Source organism: Lontra canadensis, unplaced genomic scaffold, assembly GCF_010015895.1.
Source record: "Lontra canadensis isolate GAN:19392208 unplaced genomic scaffold, GSC_riverotter_1.0 scaffold69, whole genome shotgun sequence".
In the NCBI taxonomy this organism is placed as follows: Eukaryota; Metazoa; Chordata; class Mammalia; order Carnivora; family Mustelidae; genus Lontra; species Lontra canadensis.
The window spans coordinates 3,427,034-3,448,326 of record NW_022631063.1 but is presented as its reverse complement, the minus strand read 5'-3'; the positions used below and the strand labels follow the sequence as shown (position 1 = coordinate 3,448,326).

At 36.3% G+C, this 21,293-nt stretch overlaps 1 protein-coding gene across 5 annotated transcripts in view; it reads right to left on the bottom strand.

The window, feature by feature from the left end:
* Positions 1-21,293, bottom strand: part of LOC116880903 (sodium channel protein type 2 subunit alpha) — a 140,546-nt gene that overhangs the window by 85,712 nt on the left and 33,541 nt on the right. For 2 of the 5 annotated variants that reach the window (XM_032880340.1, XM_032880336.1), the window contains exons 1-3: positions 8,050-8,183; positions 6,148-6,465; positions 5,153-5,271 (exon numbers count right to left, since the gene is read on the bottom strand). In XM_032880340.1, the coding sequence (XP_032736231.1) occupies positions 5,153-5,271; positions 6,148-6,414 (386 nt within the window). In that variant the 5' untranslated portion in view covers positions 6,415-6,465; positions 8,050-8,183. Of the gene's footprint in view, positions 1-5,152; positions 5,272-6,147; positions 6,466-6,981; positions 7,074-8,049; positions 8,184-21,293 lie in introns of those variants that run through there. The other 3 variants (XM_032880338.1, XM_032880337.1, XM_032880339.1) reach the window with 2 other exon arrangements.

Here is a 21,293-nt window from a genome sequence, read left to right as displayed (position 1 = left end):
CCTATATATTTCTTTGCAGGAAAAACTGTAACTTTTTTTATTATTATTATTTCTATGTGGATACTGTATAATTTTGGAATGAGCTAAAAAGCCTACTTCTTATTTAATGAATTAGTAAGTTGAAGCCACTGAAAATAACCTTTGGAGTTCATACAGACTGCGATATTGGCAATGCACCTAGTACATTATACCTGAGAGTTTTCTTCTCTTGGGCGGAAAATGCAAAGAGCACTAGGCTGAGAATGAGAAGACCTGGTCTGAAGTTTTAGATCTGCCATTGATACAAAGTACAAAGTAGCCTTAGAAAGGGAGTAAACACTTCTGGGACTTAAGTAAATCATCTGCAAAATGAGAAGGCCGCAAAAGCACATTATGTTTTAGTCACTTAAAGCATCAAACTCTGGTGGCATAAAAACATTTTCTTGGGAAAGTGAAGCCAGGAGAAAACAGTGATTTATACAGAATTCTTTGTGGAATTCCTTAACAGTATGAGAGTTTTCCTTTACTAATCTTGCAGTAGTTGCTGCTAGAATTGTACTTACTACAACCAAAATCAGCTATCATAGCAACCATTTATCAAGTACCTACTAGGTGTTAGTCATGATGTCAGGTACTTCGCATAAATTTTATTATTATTAATGTATAAATTTTGACTCCAATTTCATAGATGGAGAAACTGAGATTCAAAACAGTTTTAATACCTTGGCCCAAGGTCACAGAGCAATAGGTAAATCTCAGAGGTGTGTCTGAATCCAGGTTTTCTGATACCAAAAGCTGTTTTTCATTTTTCTATTCTGTGTGAATGACAGGCAGTCTGAACTAGTTGTGTTATTTGGGGTGTCACAGATCTTTGTTATGACTTTAAATACCATTAAATACTGATGTCTTCCGAAGTTTTATCACCAGCCCTATGCTTTCCTGAACTCCATACTTCTATTTCCATCCAAGTACTCAGCTCCTTCCCTGAATGTCTAACAGCCATCTCAAAAACACATTCAAATCTAATAATCGTTCAGAAAATCCTGTTGGCTCTTCTGCAAAACACATCTAAGTTTGATGCCCTTTTGCCACCCTCACTGTTTCTACCATAGTCCAAGCCACCAGCATCTGCTGTCTTCATAATGGAAGGAGGTTCCCAATCAATCTTCTCCCAACCTTTCCCTCCATGAAGTCTATTCTTCACCCAGCACCCAGAGTGGTATTTTAAAAATATGAGTCAGGTTATGATATTCTTCTGCTGGAAACCCTTCAATCATCACTCCACATCTCATTCAGCCCGACTTTGGTGTCCTTATCGTGGCCTACAACTGCAGCCCTGCCCTCTGCTCTCACTGACCTCATATCCCACTACACCCTGCCTTCCCCACTTCACCCCATCTCTCTGGACTCCTTGCTGATTCTCCTTGCTGAGCGCACCAGTTGTACATCTATCTTTATACTTTGCCTTCACATTTGCTATTCTCCTCACACTTAACTTTTCCCTAGATTTCCATGTCTCACTCCCTTCCTTCTGATCTTGACTCAGATGGTATCTTTTTAGAGAGGACTTCTCTGATCGAAAATAGTACCTTGCCATTCTTCTCTTTTTACACAGTTTTATTTTTCTTAATAGCTCTTATCATGAGTTGGCATATGATTTTTCTCATCTTTCTCCTCTCAAACACACACATACACTGACCATAATAACTACATGAAAGCAGGAACTCTGTTATGCTCAGTGCTGCATTGCAATGTCTAGAAGAACACCTGCCACATATTAGGAACTTCATAAATATTTGCAAACAAAAGTAAAATAAGGTAGAATATGCATATTAATCTAAAATAATAAAAACTGTCATGAAACACATTTAAAACTCTGATAAGAAATTTTAGGAATATGGATCATTTTTAACTTGTTTACTATCTAGAAAATACAACCATATTTTATTTAACTAGCAAAACAAGATATTAGGCATATCAAAAGCATTTTCAGCTTTCAAAATACACCCTGGCACAAATATAGTAAGCATAAGTATAAGTTCTCATTCTGCCAAAGTCAAGAAACAAAGCTAATTTGATATTCAACAGCTCCTAATGAAGATAACAGCTCTTTAACAAATGAGAGGATTTTCTTTAGAAATAGAGATATTAGTCTAGGCCTAAAATACAAATTTCTTTATTGTGAATGGGCATTTTCTGGTTTATAAATTAATGATAATAAATATACAATGACCTCTTAACTGTGTCCCAACCCACCATCATCATCTCCAAGCATTTTAACTTTAGAGCAAAAGGCATGTGCTTGAAGTCAGAAAACCAAGATTTGAGCATAGGGCTTATGCAGGGAAGAATAAAAGACAAAATCACTAGCAGAATCACTTACAAACCCTATAGTATTACACCCATCCAAGTTTACTATGCTCTCCCATCAAATATGCTACTATCCAAAAGACAAAGATTTATTTATATCAGACTTTTGGTCCACTTGCTTTTTCTTTTATCTTTACTCCAAGACGAAATATCTGAAATATAATATTTTAATTAAGGAAATTAGAGATTTTTAAAAATCTACTTTTTTCTACACTGGAAGAAATTTGTGGCTTATCACCATTTGTAAGCATCTAACTGTTCACTTTAGAAAATCTTTTTTTTAAAGATTTTATTTATTTTATTTGACAGGCAGAGATTACAAGTAGGCAGAGAGGCAGGCAGAGAGAGAGAGAAGGAAGCAGGCTCCCTGCTGAGCAGAGAGCCCGATGCGGGGCTTGATCCCAGGAGGCTCAGTGGGTTAAAGCCTCTGCTTTTGGCTCACGTCATGATCCCAGGACCCTGGGATCTTAATAGATTTACCTGACAGCCTTCATCTAACTCACATTACAGCAGGTCTCCAAACAACTCTGCTCCTTGAAGATTTTCTTTCTTCTGGGAAGCAAGTGAAAACCCTCAAATTCAAGTTGTCTAATTCCCAGAGAGCACCATAAACTATGTCTTTAATACCTGGATCTTATAATCAAAACTTCTAAAACTGTCCTTGCCCTCTACCAATAGGAGTCTCTTTTCACAAAAGGTCTTAAATTAGGACTCATGGGTTCCCTAACTTCCTAGGATTTTCTGGAGTGAGATGATGGCTTTCATGACACTTTCGAAAAAATACATGATCTCCACACAAAAGGTTTAAAATAAAAAACTGTTTTTTATCCTTTAATATTAGGCTTTCTTAATTCCATCCCATCACTCAGATTCAGGACGAAATAGATTTTTTTCTGACCTATTCAGCCCTTCCACTTTGTTACTCGTTTCGCATCTGATTTTCTAACCTCTGACTCAGTAGTCACTTATTTTTCAATGCATACTCTCCTAGTTATCTACTCTTAATAGAGCACTGGACATAAGTTTGAGTTTTCACAGAATTTCATATAAAAATAAAGTTTACATAAAGGGTGTATAGTTATCTGATAATAAAATAAATAATTTATGGAAAGATTTATTTAGTGCAAAGATTACAAATACCCAAAACATAATAATAGACCATAATTTATAATCCAGGAGACCCAAATCTAAATCTCAACTTTATTATTCATTTCTAATGCCAACTTAAAAACCTTTATGCCCCAAACCATTGGATTCTCTTTCTTGAAAAATAGAAATAAAGAAATGTTATTCCTTTAGATAATTCAAAAAAATATTAAATCTTAAAGCAAAAAAGAAATAACAAATTAAAATATGCTGATGTGTATGCAAAGAACACAGGGAGGAAAAGAAACAAATTAGATGTTGAAGAGAGACTGAATTCTAAAATGTCATGCTTCTGAAAACATCATTTACCACACTGCCTGGCAAGTCTGGGGATGTGATTTACAGCCCCTCCACCCATAACTGAAATGAGTTCCCTATACCAAGCTTATCCCATATCCTGAATTCCTCACTTTATCTAATTCAAACATTTTCTTGGACTACTGCAGAAAGTAGGCTTTTACACCAAAAGTCTCATCATGTCATGGAATTCCTGGCCTGATCGTGTCATGGAATCCCAGGGAATGACCCTTTCTAAAGGAGAAACAACATTAAAAGTTGCCTTGAGACTCTGCTTAGATTACAGTTCCCCCTTCAGGAACCTTACCTCTGGTTCCTGATGCATATCAATCTTCATCTCAAGGTTTAAGTGTTCTTCCTGTAAATGCCCCTGCCTGGCAAGACCCCAGTCTTCCAAACCTTGGCTTCCCTGGTTTTCCCAGGGCTGGCTGTCAGTCAGACCACTGTCTTTTACCTAAAATAAAATCTCTCATTCACAACTATTCTATTTAACTTCTAGGAGTAAATCAGATTACCATCTCCCACCAACGTGTCATCAATCTCACTTCCAGGATGTTGCTACTTCAGTAAGGAGAATGAAGAATAAAATGAGGATGTATATAGTTTGACAGACAATAAGCCTTGGAGAGAGCCAGTTGTAGCAGAATCTTTGACTTGAATAAAACACAGAAACAACTGAGAAAGAGAGAGAAAGAAAGAAAGGGAGGGAGAAGAGATAAAAAGAAAAGAAAAGAAAAAAGAAGGAGGAAGGAAGGCAGGAAAGAAGGAAGGAAGGAAGGAAAGAGAAAAGAAGAGAAAATAGAAAATCAGTGGGATGCTGGTGGGGAACAAAATTAGAGAGATATCTGAAAGGCTAGTATGTATACAATCACAACTGTAAGCATTTACTAACTCAAAGCTTTCAAATAAAAAACAGAAAGTAGTAAAACTCAGATCAAAAAGATATAAAATTGTGCAATTCAGATCATTTACATATTTTCCAAATGTGAAAGCAGTAAGGAAAATTAGCTCATGGAGTTCACCCATTGCAAAACATTGTAAAATATGAAGACGTGTAAAAGGAGGACTTGGCAACATAATCAATATTAATGAAGTCTTAGATGTAGCAGCAATTCAGAAGGAAGCAGAAGAGGACAGAAGAAAGGAAGAAGCAGTGAGTCGGGAAGAGGGGACAACTAGAAGATGAGGTAAAGGGGTTCACTTACCTATGATCCCATTTGCAATATGCGAACAGTTGAGTAAGAGGAATAAAAAAAGGAGAATGTAACATTGCCAAGCACATGATTTTTTTTTAATTTCCAGATCAATAATTCAATCAAAGAACAAAATCTTAACAAGCAACTATTTGAAAAAAGGATATGAATGTACCAAAATCTTAATAGCTAATTTTCTAATAGGGTTGAAGGGAGTTAAAATGTACAGGGCAGGGGTGGCACTGAATCGAGAGATTGCTTTCCCTTTATTCAATACTATAAATGTCTGAAAAAGAAAACACAACACATAAAACAGAATTTAGGATCTTAATATTAAAATTAAGAACATTTTAAGAGAAAAGTAAGATCATCATTTAAAATTTTGCCTTACAAAATACTATAGTAATACACTAATTACCAACACACAACATGATGATAGGTGTTTTTTTCTTTCCATGCACCATTAACTTTCCTAAATTTGGTTAAGTGATATGAGGATTTAAAGGAGAAAAAAAAACTTGTAGTAATTGCTGTAGGAATTCTTAGCACCTTTTATCAAGCTTTGATATCAGTATTTTAAAGGTATATTTGTAATACACAAAAAGCATAAAAACGAGGCTTTGATTACTTCTTCATTTTGATAAAAAATTTTCATGAGAACTTCAGAGTTTTCCACGTGTGTTTTTGGATGAGCTGCTTTTGGGAGGGAGTACTTAAGTCACCTATTATTATTTCTTCTGCAGAGAGCTGTGGAAAGGGCAAAGTGTATGGCAAGAAGGCATAATCCTGCTGCCAATCAAAGGAACTTAAAGAGAGCCTGAGATTATAAAAAAGATTTTAAATATTACTTCTGGAAATATAACTCTTGTTTTGACTTTCTGCTTCATCACACTGTAAGGTGAATAGACTTTTGCCCTTCCCCAGTTACCCAACTGCATCATGCCTCCTCAGCTCTGTTCGTTCTGGGAATGTAGGCTCAAATGAGTACTTCCAGGAGACTTGTAGGATAATGGATCCATTACATGCTCAAGCCCACCCAGCATCCTAGTGATGCTTCAGACAAAGGGGAGGAGGCACACCATTCTTCACCAGACAACTGTGGGACTAGTCCAGAACCAATTAGGAAGTAGGGCAAGTAAAGACAACTTCACTAAAAACTCACTTTCTTATTGATATAGTACGGGTCCAGGTCCTCCAAGGGCTCTGACACCATCTCTGGAGGAATGTCTCCATAAATAAATGGAAGAGATTTCCCTGCTTCCAAGTCACTATTTGGCTTTGGGCCATTTTCATCATCCTCATCCTTACGCTCTTGTTTGGGTCTCTTAGCTTTCTCTTCTGCAATGCGTTGTTCAATAGCAGCAAGGGATTCCCTGGTAAAGAAGCGGAAGCTGTCAGGTCCTGGTGGTACCAGCACTGACTGTGCCATCTTTTCATCCTGCTCCTTTAATCACTGTTTAGCTCCTTGCATAAAAAAGTGCTATGGAAACAAGAGAGAGAGAAGAGAGAGAGAGGAGAGAGAGAGAAGCAATGGTCATTAGGATAAAAGGTAACTGTGGCAATTACATGATACTGAGATAAAATATATAAACTAAGCTATCTGCAATATTTTATTAAGGAAGCTGTATTCAGGGGATTCTCAGGCATGCATTCATTTGCTTGCATAGAGATCTGTCTTTCACATTCAGTAGATGTCTATGAGGTAATCTAGTCTCCCACTCCCAAAATGTTTTAAGTGAAAATATCCAAATTCGGAGCACGGAAATGGAGGATACTGGTTTGTGCTTGCTGTTTCACTTGTGTGAATATTTTGGCAGCCATCTTTTTCAGCATCCTTTCTGAAAAAAATATCAGAGATCCAAAACAAGAGATGAATAATCACCCAAAATTATAGAACCTGGGCTATGCAAGGATCTTGCATGTACCTCTATGTTTTGTTCCATGTTCCTTTTGGCCAACTTTTCCACCTTTAATAGCGTATTCAAAATCAATGCACCTGGTAAAGAGCTCTGGAAATCCTGAAATGCCAGGCTATGGAAACATAGGTAGATACTGCTTGAGAGCAAGGGAGCAGGAAGGAGCGGGGGATGCCCGATTGCATTTGGAACTGCTCGGAAGCTGCACAGGAAGGGATCCAGCTCCTGCCAAACTGGGCAGGAAGTCATCCACGTCAGAGGTCTGGATCTTGGACCCCCCTGGCTTAGCAACCTGCTGCTACCTAGTATAATTGCTTCTTAAATTAACAAATTTGCAGTACTTAGTAAACACTGTAGAATTAGTTCATTTTCTCAAATAGTGTCCATTTCATAAACATCTAAATAGCAAATTTAGACTTGAAAAAATAACAAGTTTAAGATAGTTTATCTTTTAAACAAACTCCTATTTTGTTGGTCTTTGCCATGACATAGAGGCTTACTGTATTCTAATTATATTTCACTGGACTAACAAATATAACTTCACAGAGCACACCAATCATTCCAAATGTTACCTCTGAACCAGTTGCAAGAGTTTCTATGATTTTTGAAACCATACAACCAAAACATTAACTCCTAAATGCCATCTGTATATAATTCTTCTTTTTAAAATATCAATCCATTTTAACCCCCATCCTACAGGAAGGAGAATTGCAATTTAATTATATGAAGTGCGTTTTCAAAGAGTAAAGGCATCATTTCTGTAGCATATGCCAGAGCAAACAGGGAAATTTAAAATAACATAAGCTACTCTACCGTTTCTACATTTTTTCTGAAGTAGACTAGGACCTTTCAGCCACTAGCTAGCAGACTGCCCTCTCAGTATTACACTGCCTCCAAAACATCCCTCATTTACCTCACCCATCCCGAGAGACCCTCATGCCTCGATAGAAATAGGCATGAAGAAGGTCCATGCATACTCCATGGAGGAAACTGCCATGCCTGGATGCTCTAATAAAAGAGACATGCTAAAACATGCAGCCAGCAGCTTCAAAATGAAAGTGGTCCTCTGCAGATTCCCCCAAGGATTCTACTGTACAGGTAGAGAAGCATCACAGAGAATAAGCATAATAAGAATATTAAAACATTACCCCTGCGGAATCTTTTACACCCAGAGTTTGGGATTGATAAGCTGGCACCAAGAAGACTGCAGCTAAAATTCCATCATTCTTTTTTTCTTTTTTTTCATTTTTTTTTTTTTTTTTTTAATTCTCCTTCAAAGACCACACCTAACTTCCTGTAAAAGGATTCTGGTAACTGAAGTAAGAACAGGCATTTCCTGTTTGGGGACTACAAAATGGCGTTATTATAACTACCACTAGAGGGCGGGGGAACTGTGAAGAGAAACCCCTCACAGTGTACGTACACAGAACCCTGTGTTTGAAGCCGCCCAAAGCTTTCACTAATGGAGCTCTGATTTTTTCACAGGCTTTTCTTAGAACAAAACGCTAAGACTTTGCTGATTTCAATCATCAATTCTGCTAACAGATTAAGCTTCTGATCACGCTTTTTATTTGCTAAGCCAGAAGTCATTCAATCGATACAAATAATTCAAAGTGAAAAAGGAAAATAAATACTGTTAAAAATGAAAACATAAAAAAGCAATTATACTAGTGAAAGTCTTACACACAGTGGAATTTAACATTAGCCTCAGCCCCAACGTATCTGAAATCCAATAAAGTGCTCTGCTAATTCAACAGAGATGGTCTTTGTGCTACACAAATAAACTTTCTCTAGAAAAAAAATAACCCTGATGAGACACCAATCGTATTTTAACTCTGATTTTAGTGGCTGAAAAGCAGCCAGAAGAAAACGGAAAATCCAGTGAAATCCTAAGTGCCAGTCTTTCAATTGATGATAAAGTGGTGATTTGAGGACTTTTTATGTGCCAGTCACTGACTGGGCTAACATGTCTGTATGCACCATATCATTTCATCCCCCTCACAATCTTATCAAATAAACACTTTCATGATCCTGATTTGGAGACTGAAGAAAGGACGTTCGTGTTATGATCTTAGTCATCTAAGATCACACACGTAGGATTCAAACTGAAAGTCTGACACCAAAAATCTGTGAACTTTATTCAGTCATAAACACTTGCTCATGCAACTAAAGCCTGAAATAAAGATTAAATAAATACTAGGCAGTGGTACCAATTATGACCAGAAACAGTCCTAATTATTAAATCAATATATTTTGCATATTTTCTAGCTTCATCATTTTCATTAGAAAATGTATTTGTTGGAACTGAGCATACAGAAGATCCAGTAAAAAAAAAAAAATTAATCACTCTAGCAGGTCTCTTTTGGTTATAAGAGACAAAAGAATGACTCACACTGGTTTGAGAAAGAAAGAAAGAAAGAAAGAAAGAAAGAAAGAAAGAAAGAAAAAAGAGAGAGGGAAGGAGGGAGGAAAGGAGGGAAGAAATAAGAAAAGGAAAGAAAGAAGGAAGAAAAGAGGGAGGGAGGAAGGAAGGGAAGAAAGAAAAGTGGGAGGGAGGGAGAGAAGGAAGAAAGGAGAGGAAGGAAGGATGGAAGGAAAAGGAAGTTCATTAGTTCAAGGTTTATTTTCTAGGGCTAGGTTTAGGCATGGGATGATTCTGGAACACAGATGACATTACCAGCATCTAGTTATGCTTTGACTTCCATGGTGTTAACTTTCCTAGAGATTCATTCCTTATTGTAATAAGGTGCTATATAGCAGCTCCCAACCTCCCAGACTTAAATCCAATAGGAATAAACACTCAGAAAAACTCTCATTGCATCTCACTGGCTCCAGCTGGGTTACATACCCATCCCTTAAGTAATCACTCAGTCCTAGGTAATGCCGTGCTTCATGCTTTGATTGACCTCCCCTAAAGCAAATGCCTCACCCTTGGAACTAGAAGGAAACCTTCCTTGAAACCTATGAACAGTCAGGATTGTGGCGGTGGTCTAGGAATATCCCTCAAAAGCAAAGTTGGAATACTATCCCTGGACAAGAGGTGGACAGATGCTTGTCAACAAAAACAGTAAAGTGTATACTCTGGTCACGTACTGGTCATATTTGTGGTGCCTCAATAATTGGTAATATTATTAATGTCAGAAGATCTATCTACCTATACAATATATATACACATATATAAATACATGGATATATATACACATATGTATAGAGAGATTTCTGATGAAAATGATAAAGCTAGAAAATATGCTATATATATATGCTAGAAAATATGTTGTATACATATAGCATATATGTATATGCTGTATAGCATATAGCATATTTTCTGGCTTTACCATTAGAAAAAATTGTATCTTCTATGTATACCATCCTAAAGACTTAGAAACCAGACAAGACAGTTAGAAGATTCTTTCCCCAAAATAAATTGTCCTACTGGAATCATATGTTCTACGAATGTCTATGATGAGCATTAGCTTCATTTATCAAATGAATACATGAATATCTTGGTCTCACTTTACAAATGTGCTTAATAATAGGCTTTTGTATAATAAGATTCTAATTCAAAAAAAATAAATTAAGGAGTAAAACAATTACAAAGTGATTTGGCAAATGTATCTTTTGGGGGAGGTTAATGGTAACAACACATACTGCACTATTTTTGTCAGGCACTATTTTGAGAACTATTTAAGAGCACTTAACTCATAACAACCCGATGAAATAGATGTTGTGATTATCCCCATTTAAAACACAAGGAAACTGAGGCAGCAAAAGATTAAATAGTTTGCAACATGCATTAAGTTTTCACAGCTGGAGATAGTAGAGTCAGAATCTGAACTCATGCTTTTTGGTCACAGAATTCATGCGCCTAACCATGATGCAATGCTTCTCCAGCCTTTTCCAGGAGCCACTTGCTATCAGGAATGCCAAGGGACTGTGTAGTTTCTTTGACATCATATTAGTTGTAGGGTCACCCATTTTTGTCCCAATGATCCTAGCTAGTGACTATGTCACAGGATACTTAAAAGGGTGAGCAGAAAACGTTTTACCAAAACACCCAAGATATATGAAGAGCAACACGTGATATTTTTTCCATTTCAAAAATACTTTTATGCAATATAGATTTGAAATAAGAATCATAGTCTCTTATTTCTGATTTCCCAGGATGAAGTTTTCAGAAGGCTTGCACATTAGCTTTTCTTCTATTAGTTCTTGTTAAGACCAAACTGACATTTTATGAGATTGCTAAATGGCACGTTACATGAAGTTTTTAAACTTCATTCAGTTGCATTACTTTACAGACAGGTGATTTTATGTTACAACTTTTAAAGCCAGACATTATATTTGGAAGACTCATAAGTAATTGGAAAAGCACACGATATTATTTTAAGTAGTCAGAAAGGAATGAATATTATGAACTGATTTCTAAACTCTGATAACATTTTTTGCCTTTCAATCCCATCTTTTAAAAATTTTTCTCACTTATAAAAGAGGAACATTAATTTTCTAAATTAAAATATAAAAGAAGCCATGTTATTATATTTGATGACATCTACAAATATAAAAGTTATCATAAAAGATAGAGTAATTATAAAATAAAGATATATAGTAAAAATAGCATATGACTAATTTCTTTCCACAAAGATTCACTTTATAATAATTACTCTAAGGTTCAACTTATACTGAAAAAAAATTGGCCTCCTTAATCTCACAGATAAGGAAATAATTATATAACAGTTTATGTTATAATTAATAATTGTGGATAACTGCTCAAAAACTTGAGGAGTTTTACTCAAGAAAGCTGGGAGAGACTAAGAAATGTCTTTCTGAAAGTTATCTTTTAATCCTATTTTACAACTAATTTTTAGTTTTCTTCATTACATTAGAAAAATGCTGGAAACATAAACTAAGAAAAGACTTGCTAAATGTTATCTGAAGATTTATTTTTGGATTTTCTAGGTTACTGAATCCATAGATTTCAATTTATTTTTTCAGAAACTTTCTGATTGTCACTTACTGTGTTTTTACATCTTTCTCTCTTTAACCTTGATCCATTCACTCATTTCTGTAACTAACAATTTCCATAAAAGGAAGAAAGTTCTGAACAAATATATTTACTTGTTTTTCCGCTATAGATTGGGAACAGAACATAATGGAAAATGAAAGGCATAGGCTTAGTAGATACTATTTGGATAAATCATCATTCTTCTTTCAATTCTAGGGTTAGTTCCAATATATAGTTCCAAAAACTCATTTTCTGTATTTTCTGTTCATATTATAATTGTTGAACAATATCCTTCATTTCTTTAAATGACTGTTATTTTTTTTAATTTGTTTATTTATTTGAGAGAGAGAGAATGAGAGTGAGAGAGCATGAGAGGTCAACGGGAGAAGTACACTACCTGCTGAGCAGGGAGCCTGATGTTGGACTCGGACCCAGGACTCCAGATCATGACCTGAGCTGAAGGCAGTCGCTTAAACAACTGAGCCACCCAGGTGCCCTGTTATATTATTAAACATTATTTTTTTCTTTAACAGATATGCACATCAATATTTTCATAATCATGATGATCTCTGGGAAATACTATTCAGTGTAGTAAATAATCATTTTACATCCAACTTTCCTGGGGAAAAATAAGTTATGTATTTTTCATAGACATGCCTATATCTTTATGCAGGTATTTTTATTCTATTGCAGATAGTCTGGCAACATTGTTGTACATCCTTTTTTAATCTTCAGATATATTAAGTGCATGTTAGTAGACTATCCATGAACTACCTCAACCCTTCCTAAATGATTTGTCAGTTGGAAGGCCACCTCTACTCTGATTACATATTCACTTATTTTGATGGCTAAATTATGTTAGAATCACAGAATTCCAATTCTGAATTTAATAGGCAAGGAAGAAAATTTCCCAAGTCATGGGCCTCCCCAAAAAGTGAAAAATTATTCCAAATGCTAGAATATTTCCAGCTCAGTTTTCTTCATTCCTTCATTCCTTCCATTTCATTGAGGACCTCTACCTGTAACTTGGCCCCTCAGCTCTCACCCTCCTCAAGGGGGAGAAAAAAAGGCAGTCTCTAAACTCCTCAGTGGGGTAGTGGATCTAATGTCCAGGCATCATCCCAGGAGAGAACAAGGTAGGCAGAGCCAGGAGCAGAAGGTCTTTGAAATGAAAAATAATGCTCAAAAAATAGCTACATTCCAAAATATCCTGATACAAAATTTGTGCATGCGTGTATGTATGTGCATGTGTTTGCCTCAGAGAGACAGAGAGAGAACTAGATAGGAGAGAGGATGAGACCATAAGAGACCACAGATTTGTGTCTTCATTTCATGTTCACGTGATTTAAATTCTGATGCTCTACTTGATTCTTGATATTAGTTATCTCATTTTATCCTTGTGATATTTTGTAAGGGAAGTAATGATGTTGACACTTTTCTAATGTGGTGGTGATCTGGGCATATGGAGGCTGTAATGAGGCACTGCCAACAGAGGCAGCATTTAAACTCTCATGTGTCTGATTTCAAATTCTAAATATGCTTCATCATTCCATTTTCGGAGAAATGTACCATTGATACACCAACTGAGAAGGGTAACGTGAAATACGCCTGATTTTTTAAGTCACCAGATCCCTTTCTATACCTGAGATATTGTCACAATACCATAAGCTCACTGCTATTAAACTGGTGACCTACAATATAACTGAGTTTCCCCTTATAATGTTATTGTGGGGTTATCTTGACTTCTGCTGGAATAAGACTTAAATTCTCTAAACCTTAATTTTCTTATCAGTAGGAATCAAGGCTCATTTTGAGTTTTATGAAATAAATTTATAAGAAAAAACTAAGCACTATGCCTAGAACATAGTAGATACTAAATAAATGCTGATTTCTTTTTTCAGAGACACCTTAGTGATGTTTGTCAGTTCTACTTTTTATTAAAGTTATCCATGTAAAACTTATCTCCCCTATTATCTCATATTTCTTATCTTAACCCATCTCTTTTTGTGGTTTTTCCACAATGTCCAGCATACCTAATTATCTGAGATAAATCATCCAATAAATCATTGGTGAATTAACAGTTGTACCCCTATATTATTCAGAAGCTCTCTTGCCTTTTCACTCAGTACACTCTCACCAGTATATATTTATGTGTCACGACATCTGCCTAATTCCAGGTTTCCAGTTTTGTTTCTTTCAGTTACACAGGGCCGTGTAAGTGACTCTATAAATTTATGGCCAGTCCACTGTTTGAGCTTACTTTACCTTTCTTAAAGTCAGACTACTTAACAAAAGTCAGACTACTCACTCCGCCGCCTCTCCTCTCCACTACACAAACACACACACACACACACACACACACACACACACTATATCCATACACCTGTGCACGCATACACATATACACACACATATGCTTGTTTCTGCCTTGGTAGCTTATTTCACCAGCCCAGACAGTTCAACAATCACTTATTTGCCAGTCTTTCAGTTTTTCAGGTGAAATTTCTTGGAAAAATTCTCTTTAAGAGATCTTTTTTTTTTTTCTGAATTTCCTTTATACGTACAGTAGGGAGTGCCATTTTTTCTTAATGCATTCCTATACATACACTTTTCTTCGCTTTAGTTCATTCCCAAAACTACTGCTAAGTCAATTTAATGAAAGTATAACCTTGTATTTGTCACCCTCATCCAAGAATCTTCAAATATTCTCCATTACCATTCATATAAAGTAGAAATTCCTCTCCCTGACATTTAAAGAACTCACCAGTCTTATTACCTCTCAACCACTACTAGCACTTTATGGTAAAGAAGAACTAATTTGCTCGTTTTCCTAAACTTGCACCCTGATCTCTGTGTTTCTACTTCCAAGTTGCTGCTTATGTTGTTTTCACTACCTAAAATTCACGACAATTCAACCTGATAAGACAATATCAGTTTTAAATCTCAAATGTTACATTTCCCATGAATATTTCTACATCCTTTCAGCTGGGTATGGCCTTTCACTTTTTCAAACTCAACAGCACTTGCTTCTCACACACTATTTGTCATATTTATGTAACTACCTCGAGGTAAGGCTATGATATACGCCCTTTGTGAACCTTTAAGTACATAAAGCCATACCCTGCACAAAGTAGATACTCAATAAAAGAACTAGGTAACGGATAATTTCAAAGAGACACAGTTTTAAACAAGCTGTCATGTTGCAGGGGGCCTAGATGTGCAAAAGGCTCTTCTGACTCTAGAGGACAGATTGAAGACAAATAGGAATGTTATAGGAGAAAAAACTTAATGTTCAAATTCTTAGACTTGCCTTAAACAAAGCGACTATTTTTTAACAAGAAATAATTCTCTGAAAAACAATCTGAAGGGTTTGAAGAGGTGGGGGGGGGGGGGGGAGGTTGGGGGAACCAGGTGGTGGGTATTAGAGAGGGCACGGATTGCATGGAGCACTGGGTGTGGTGCAAAAACAAGGAATACTGTTATGCTGAAAATAAAAAAAAAAATTTTAGAATTAAAAAAAAAAGAAAGAATTCTCAATAACCAGAAATAGTCAAGCAAATGCTATAGAAAGCATGCCTGTCTAGGCTAATAACTGAAAGGTAGAATAGTAAAATACTTCCAACATCCAGATTATATGATTACCTAAAAAAGAGAGAGAGACAGAGAGACAGAGAGAGCGCATCAAATTATCTCTCACTAAGGAAAGAAAAATGAAGACAGAATTTAATTAATTATTAAGGGTTTTTTTTTTTTTACATAAATTCTGGATTAGAGATAACAACATCCAGATGTTCACGGAACATGTTATCTCCCTTAGCAGTGGCTGCTCCTGCTTGGCTCTGGGCCCCACGAGGGCAGGGAGCTTGTCTGGGCTTGCTGGTTCTCCTCCAGTCTCCTGTGCCCATTGCATCATGTGGTTTCTCCATACATATATGGTACTAAATTAAAAATGAGACCTAACTTGCATTTGTTTCACTAGCTCAAAAGAGGTCAAAGAGAGGACATAGTAAAAAAAGATCATACGGATAAAATCTGGCTTGCTTTAAAAATATGATTAATTACTGTTTCTTCGACCACAGTAAGAAGACACTGAAGAGCAGTTCTTCCTGCCTTTTCAGGATCAAGAAAGAATCTATTTGTCGTTGTTACTTTCACATTGTAAACAATATATTTTCAGCAGATATGTCAAAACATGTGTCCAGAAACATGTCTTCCTTTTTAAGTTAGTTACCTTGGAGGTCCACGCACTTAAGCCAAAGGTGCTATGGTTCTAAATAGTTTTGGATTTCCTTCTTTTGGCATTGACACTTATCTTTTTCAGAAGCTAATTTACAGTTCTTTTTTCTTAGCCAATCAGCTACACCTGATTTATGCACCATCATCAATTTTGAGGGACTCTTGTTGACTTACTATTATTTGGTGGGCACCATGCTTTGAAGAAAAGGCAGTAACTTTGGAGCCAGATGAAACTAGTGTGCATACTTATTCTGCTACTTTCTTGCTGTGCTTCTTTAGGCAAAGGACTTGGGTTACAGTGAGGATTAAATAAATAAAAAACCCAGTACACAGAGTACGTGCTACTTATCCAGATTTTCCTATGCCCTTTTTTTCCTTCCATGTTCCAAGATTCATTGTTTATGCATCACACCCAGTGCTCCATGTAATACGTGCCCTCCTTAATACCCACCACCAGGCTCACCCAACCCCCCACCCTCTCCCCTCCAAAACCCTCAGTTTGTTTCTCAGAGTCCACAGTCTCTCATGCTTTGCCTCCCTCTCCAATTTACCCCAATTCACTTTTCCTTTCCTTCTCCTAATGTCCTCCATGTTATTCCTTACGCTCCACAAGTAAGTGAAACATACCCTTAAAACTCTTACACATAGCACTGTACTAAGCTGAATAAGACCAAATATAAAGCTTGAAGCCCAGTACTTCAGAATTTTCAATGCAATGTATCATTTCACAACAAGAGACAACTTTTTTAAAGTGCTAAGAGCCAGTGTTCTTCCAGATGCTTAGAATACAGTAAGTAACCAAATGGATCTGCCCTCATAAAGCTTTTATTTTATATATCCTAATGATACAGATTATGTACATCAACATGGACTAGAGCCTGTGCTCTATCGCTATGGAAAAAGTACTGCAGGGAAGGAAGAGAAAAAATATCACGGTCGGGGAGAGTGGTGTGTTGAAAATTTAAATAGGGTGCTTAGGGGGAAGTCTTGCTGAGGAAGTGACATTTAAGGAAAAGCCCCCGAAGGACCCAAGGAAGGCAGCCAAGTCATGAGGCCTCCTGGATAATGGGGTTCCAAGCAGAGAAAATGCATGAAAAGAGCTACAGAAAGGAATTCACATTTAGAAAGGCCTGTCGAAGGGTAAATAGCATTGAACAAATGAAACTGCAACACAGGACAAGAACATCAACAGGAAGAAGAAAGTAGAGCAGGTGACAGGGACAATGAGTACAACAGCAGATGCTGCCAACCTCAGTTAGGCCTGCCATCTGGTTTCCCGGCAGTTTCACCGGTGACACCTGTGACATAAATGTCAAGATCAGAGCCCAAGCCAGACCCTGAGAAGCAACAGTCATACCAGAAATACAGGAAAGTTCACTGCCACTAAATGGCCTGAGCCTGAGCACAGAACAGAATGGGGGTGTTGAAAGCGGGATAGCCATGCCCGGCTGCTCAGAGAAGTCTAAACCTGGACGGCTATCTGCAGGGTGGACCCAGGAACAGCCTTGCAGATATGAAAAGTGCAGTAGCCATATTTAGCATCCAGAAACAGCTCGATGTCAGAGAAGCAGACAAGGCAAAATGTTGCCTATCCTTAATGACTAGAAATATTTGTTGAAATTTTAAAAGATTAGAAAAGAGATCATCTTTCTGACCATGATGCAGTTTTTTAAACAGACCAACATAATAGCATAACCAATTAAGACATACAATACAAAAAGTTTTGTTTGTTTGCTTTCACGTGGGAAAGTGTTTTGATAATGTATTTGTCTGTTCAATATGTTGGCACTCCTAATCACTCCTACATTTTAGAGAGAAAACACAGAGAATTAGCCATTCTGTTCCTCAGTTCACTTAATCTCTTGACCTGTAGGGCTTTTCTCTCTCTTTTTTTCTTTCTTGTTTCTTCTCTCTTCAGAATAAAGGTAATTCCTGTTGTGATCAAATCAACAATGTTGCTGCTGGGATGAATTCAGATCATTTGAAGTAAAATGTTTTTTGAACAGCATAGCATCATGCATTGATCATTCATTTTCTTCTCTTTTTTAATATTATTAATATGACAATTTTTGCCTGTAAGAATGAATGAAGAAATAATCTCTTGCATTCTATATTTTTTAAAGTTGCTCCATATAACTTCAGGCATGTGAATTACAAAAGTATGGTTAAACTTGTAAGATGTTTAGATTTTGAATAGCCTTCTATCCATGCACATAGATGTGACTGCCACCCCACCATATTGCTGCACTGTTTTCAACTGTAAATGAAAACAGGAGAAACTATATGCTTGAGAAGGGAAAAGGGCAAAAGGCTTAGGAAAACATACTGCGTTCCTCAGATAAAGTAATAACCATTTGCCTTCCACGTATTCATTTGCAAGCTCATACTCATGAATGACATTTCCCATTTATTTTTCTCACTCCCAATGAAACAAAATATACGGAAATCATTAAAAGTAGGGACTGATCTGTAAAAGCAGCTTCGTCACTTGGAAATTATCAAAGGGCAAGACATGACTCACACATTTTTTGAAAAGCTCAAGTCATGATCACAAATTTTGAACTGAATATTCCTTGATTTCTCATAAAAGATAAACACAGAGAGAGAGAGAGAGAGCGAGAGGGAGAGTGCAAAGAAGCAAAAGGAGGAGAAGGAGGAGGAGGATGAGGAGGAGGAATGTTTGTGGAGTTCTATAAATAAAATATTCTTCCAAATAAAAGAATTTATCAATTAGAAGATATAACTTAGATTTAGAATTAAACCCCTACCACTCTTTATGGCGTGAGCAAACTTTTTCCCTTGTGTTGGCACTATAACTAACGCTAATTAAAATCATAGGTTTTGTGTTTGGAAGGGGGCCTTCCAATAGATCATTTAGTCAGACTGGTTACATTCATTAAGGATTGAACCAAAATCAGAGACAGATGGTTTTGTCTCAGATCTCAGAACAAAGATTTCACAACTTTTCTTGGTTGTCTATTCAACTTTTTAATCACTGATTAACTTATTCTTTAGTTATAATCTTTGTCAATATTTAACTATCCAGACTATTTCTGCTAATGTTTCATTGGATGAAACGGAAGCTTCATACGTACCCCTATATGGGTTTTATCAGGGAAAAATTGCCAAAATATTTACTTAGCATTCTGTTTATTGACACTGAAAGGATATTTGCCTATTACGTTAACCAATATCCAGTGACTTCATTATAATTGTAACAGAATAAAAACATTGGCTGATAGTAGGTATAATCTCTTTCAGTCGCTTTTTTGCCTCTTCCCTTTCATGTTATTTTGACTATTAATGTTAATTTGATCAATCAGTCCCAAGACAACAGAATGATTAAAAGGCATGAACACACAGACTTTTAACATGTTGTATTCTAATTGTCATTCAATGTAGAACACTTTCTAATTTTCCTTATGATTTCTTCTTTGACCCATGTACTGATTATTTAGAAATGTGTTGCTTAATTTCCAAAATAATTGGCTTTTTATAGATACCTATTATTACTGGTTTCTAATTTAATTCTACTATTGTCAAATATTCTTTTTTTTTAAAGATTTTATTTTATTTATTTGACAGACAGAGATCACAAGTAGACAGAGAGGTAGGCAGAGAGAGAGTTGGGGGGAAGCAGGCTCCCTGCTGAGCAAAAAGATCCCAACACGGGGCTGGATTCCAGGATCCTGAGATCATGACCTGAGCTGAAGGCAGAGGCTTTAACTCACTGAGCCACCCTGGCACTCCTGCTGTCAAATATTCTGAGATAAATTAAGGCTTATATCATGGCCTAGCATATGGTCTTTGATGAATGTTTCATGTATACTTGAAAAGAATGTATATTCTGCAGTTGGATGTATTATCCTATAAATGTCAATTAGGTCTTCATGTTTGATAATTGATAGTATTATTCAAGTCTACTAAATTTTTTCTATTTGTTCTATCAACTACTGAAAGAAGACTATTAAAATCTCTAACAACAACTGTGTATTTATATATTTCTCACTTATTTTTTCTCTTTTTATTTTGGAACTCTATGATTTTATCATTCACATTTAAAATTATGTCTTGTTACAATTCAGCCCTTTTATTCCTATGAAATGACATTTTTTTTTAAATAGGCTCCTTGCCCAGTATAGAGCTTGAACTCACAACCCTAAGATCAAGAGTTTCATGCCCTACTGACTAAGCCAACCACGTGTCCCAGAAATGACCACTTTTTTAAAAAACTGTGTTAATATTCCTTGTCTTGAAGCCTACCTTCTGTATTAATATAGTCATTTCAGCTTTCTTTTGCTTAGTGTTTACACACTATACCTTTTGCTATTCTTTTATTTTCAACCTATCTGTATTAGTATACTTAAAATATGTCTCTTGAAAACAGCATATCTTTGGATCTTGCTTTTTATTCAGTCTGCTGACAATCTCAAGAGTAGTGAAAATATGTACCCGCTAAAGACCTATGCCAGCATGTTCACAGCAACCTTTTTCACATCGCTAAAGCCCAGAAACAATCCAAATGGCCATTACTAGGTGAATGAAAAATAAATTAAGATATATTTATCCAATGAAGTAATACTCAACAACAAAATGTTATAACTTGTTATATATGCAACGAAATGGTTGAATCCTAAAAAGGGTGCTGAGTGAAAGAACCTAAAAAAAAAAAATAGTACGTATTCTATGGTCTTATTTATGTGACTTTTTTGAGCAAAACTAAGCTATGGTGATAGAAATCAGAAAAGTGGTTGTCTCTGGGAGCAGGAGGGATTGACTGAGAGGTCACTGGGGAGGTAGAGATGTTCTCCATCTTGACTGGGGTAGTGGTAACAGTAGATTACATTTGTCAAAATGCAAATGAATATGCATTTATTTTATGCAAATTATCCTTCAAATAAAGAAAATGGCATGAGCCCAAGCCAAACTGCCTTCTACTTCTTGTTTCCCAGAAAGTCTTGTGACTACACCAAGCCAAACCTGGGCAAGCTGAGACAAACCAACTCTTTGTTCACTCCCTTGCTGATCCTCTTTCAGCTGGAGAGTATTCCTATTAGGTATCTTCAATTCACTGTCTCCGTGCTACTAGGATGAGAATATAAGTTTCTCTGGTATGGATTTATACTTTAGTAGGAGATACAAGCCCACTTATGT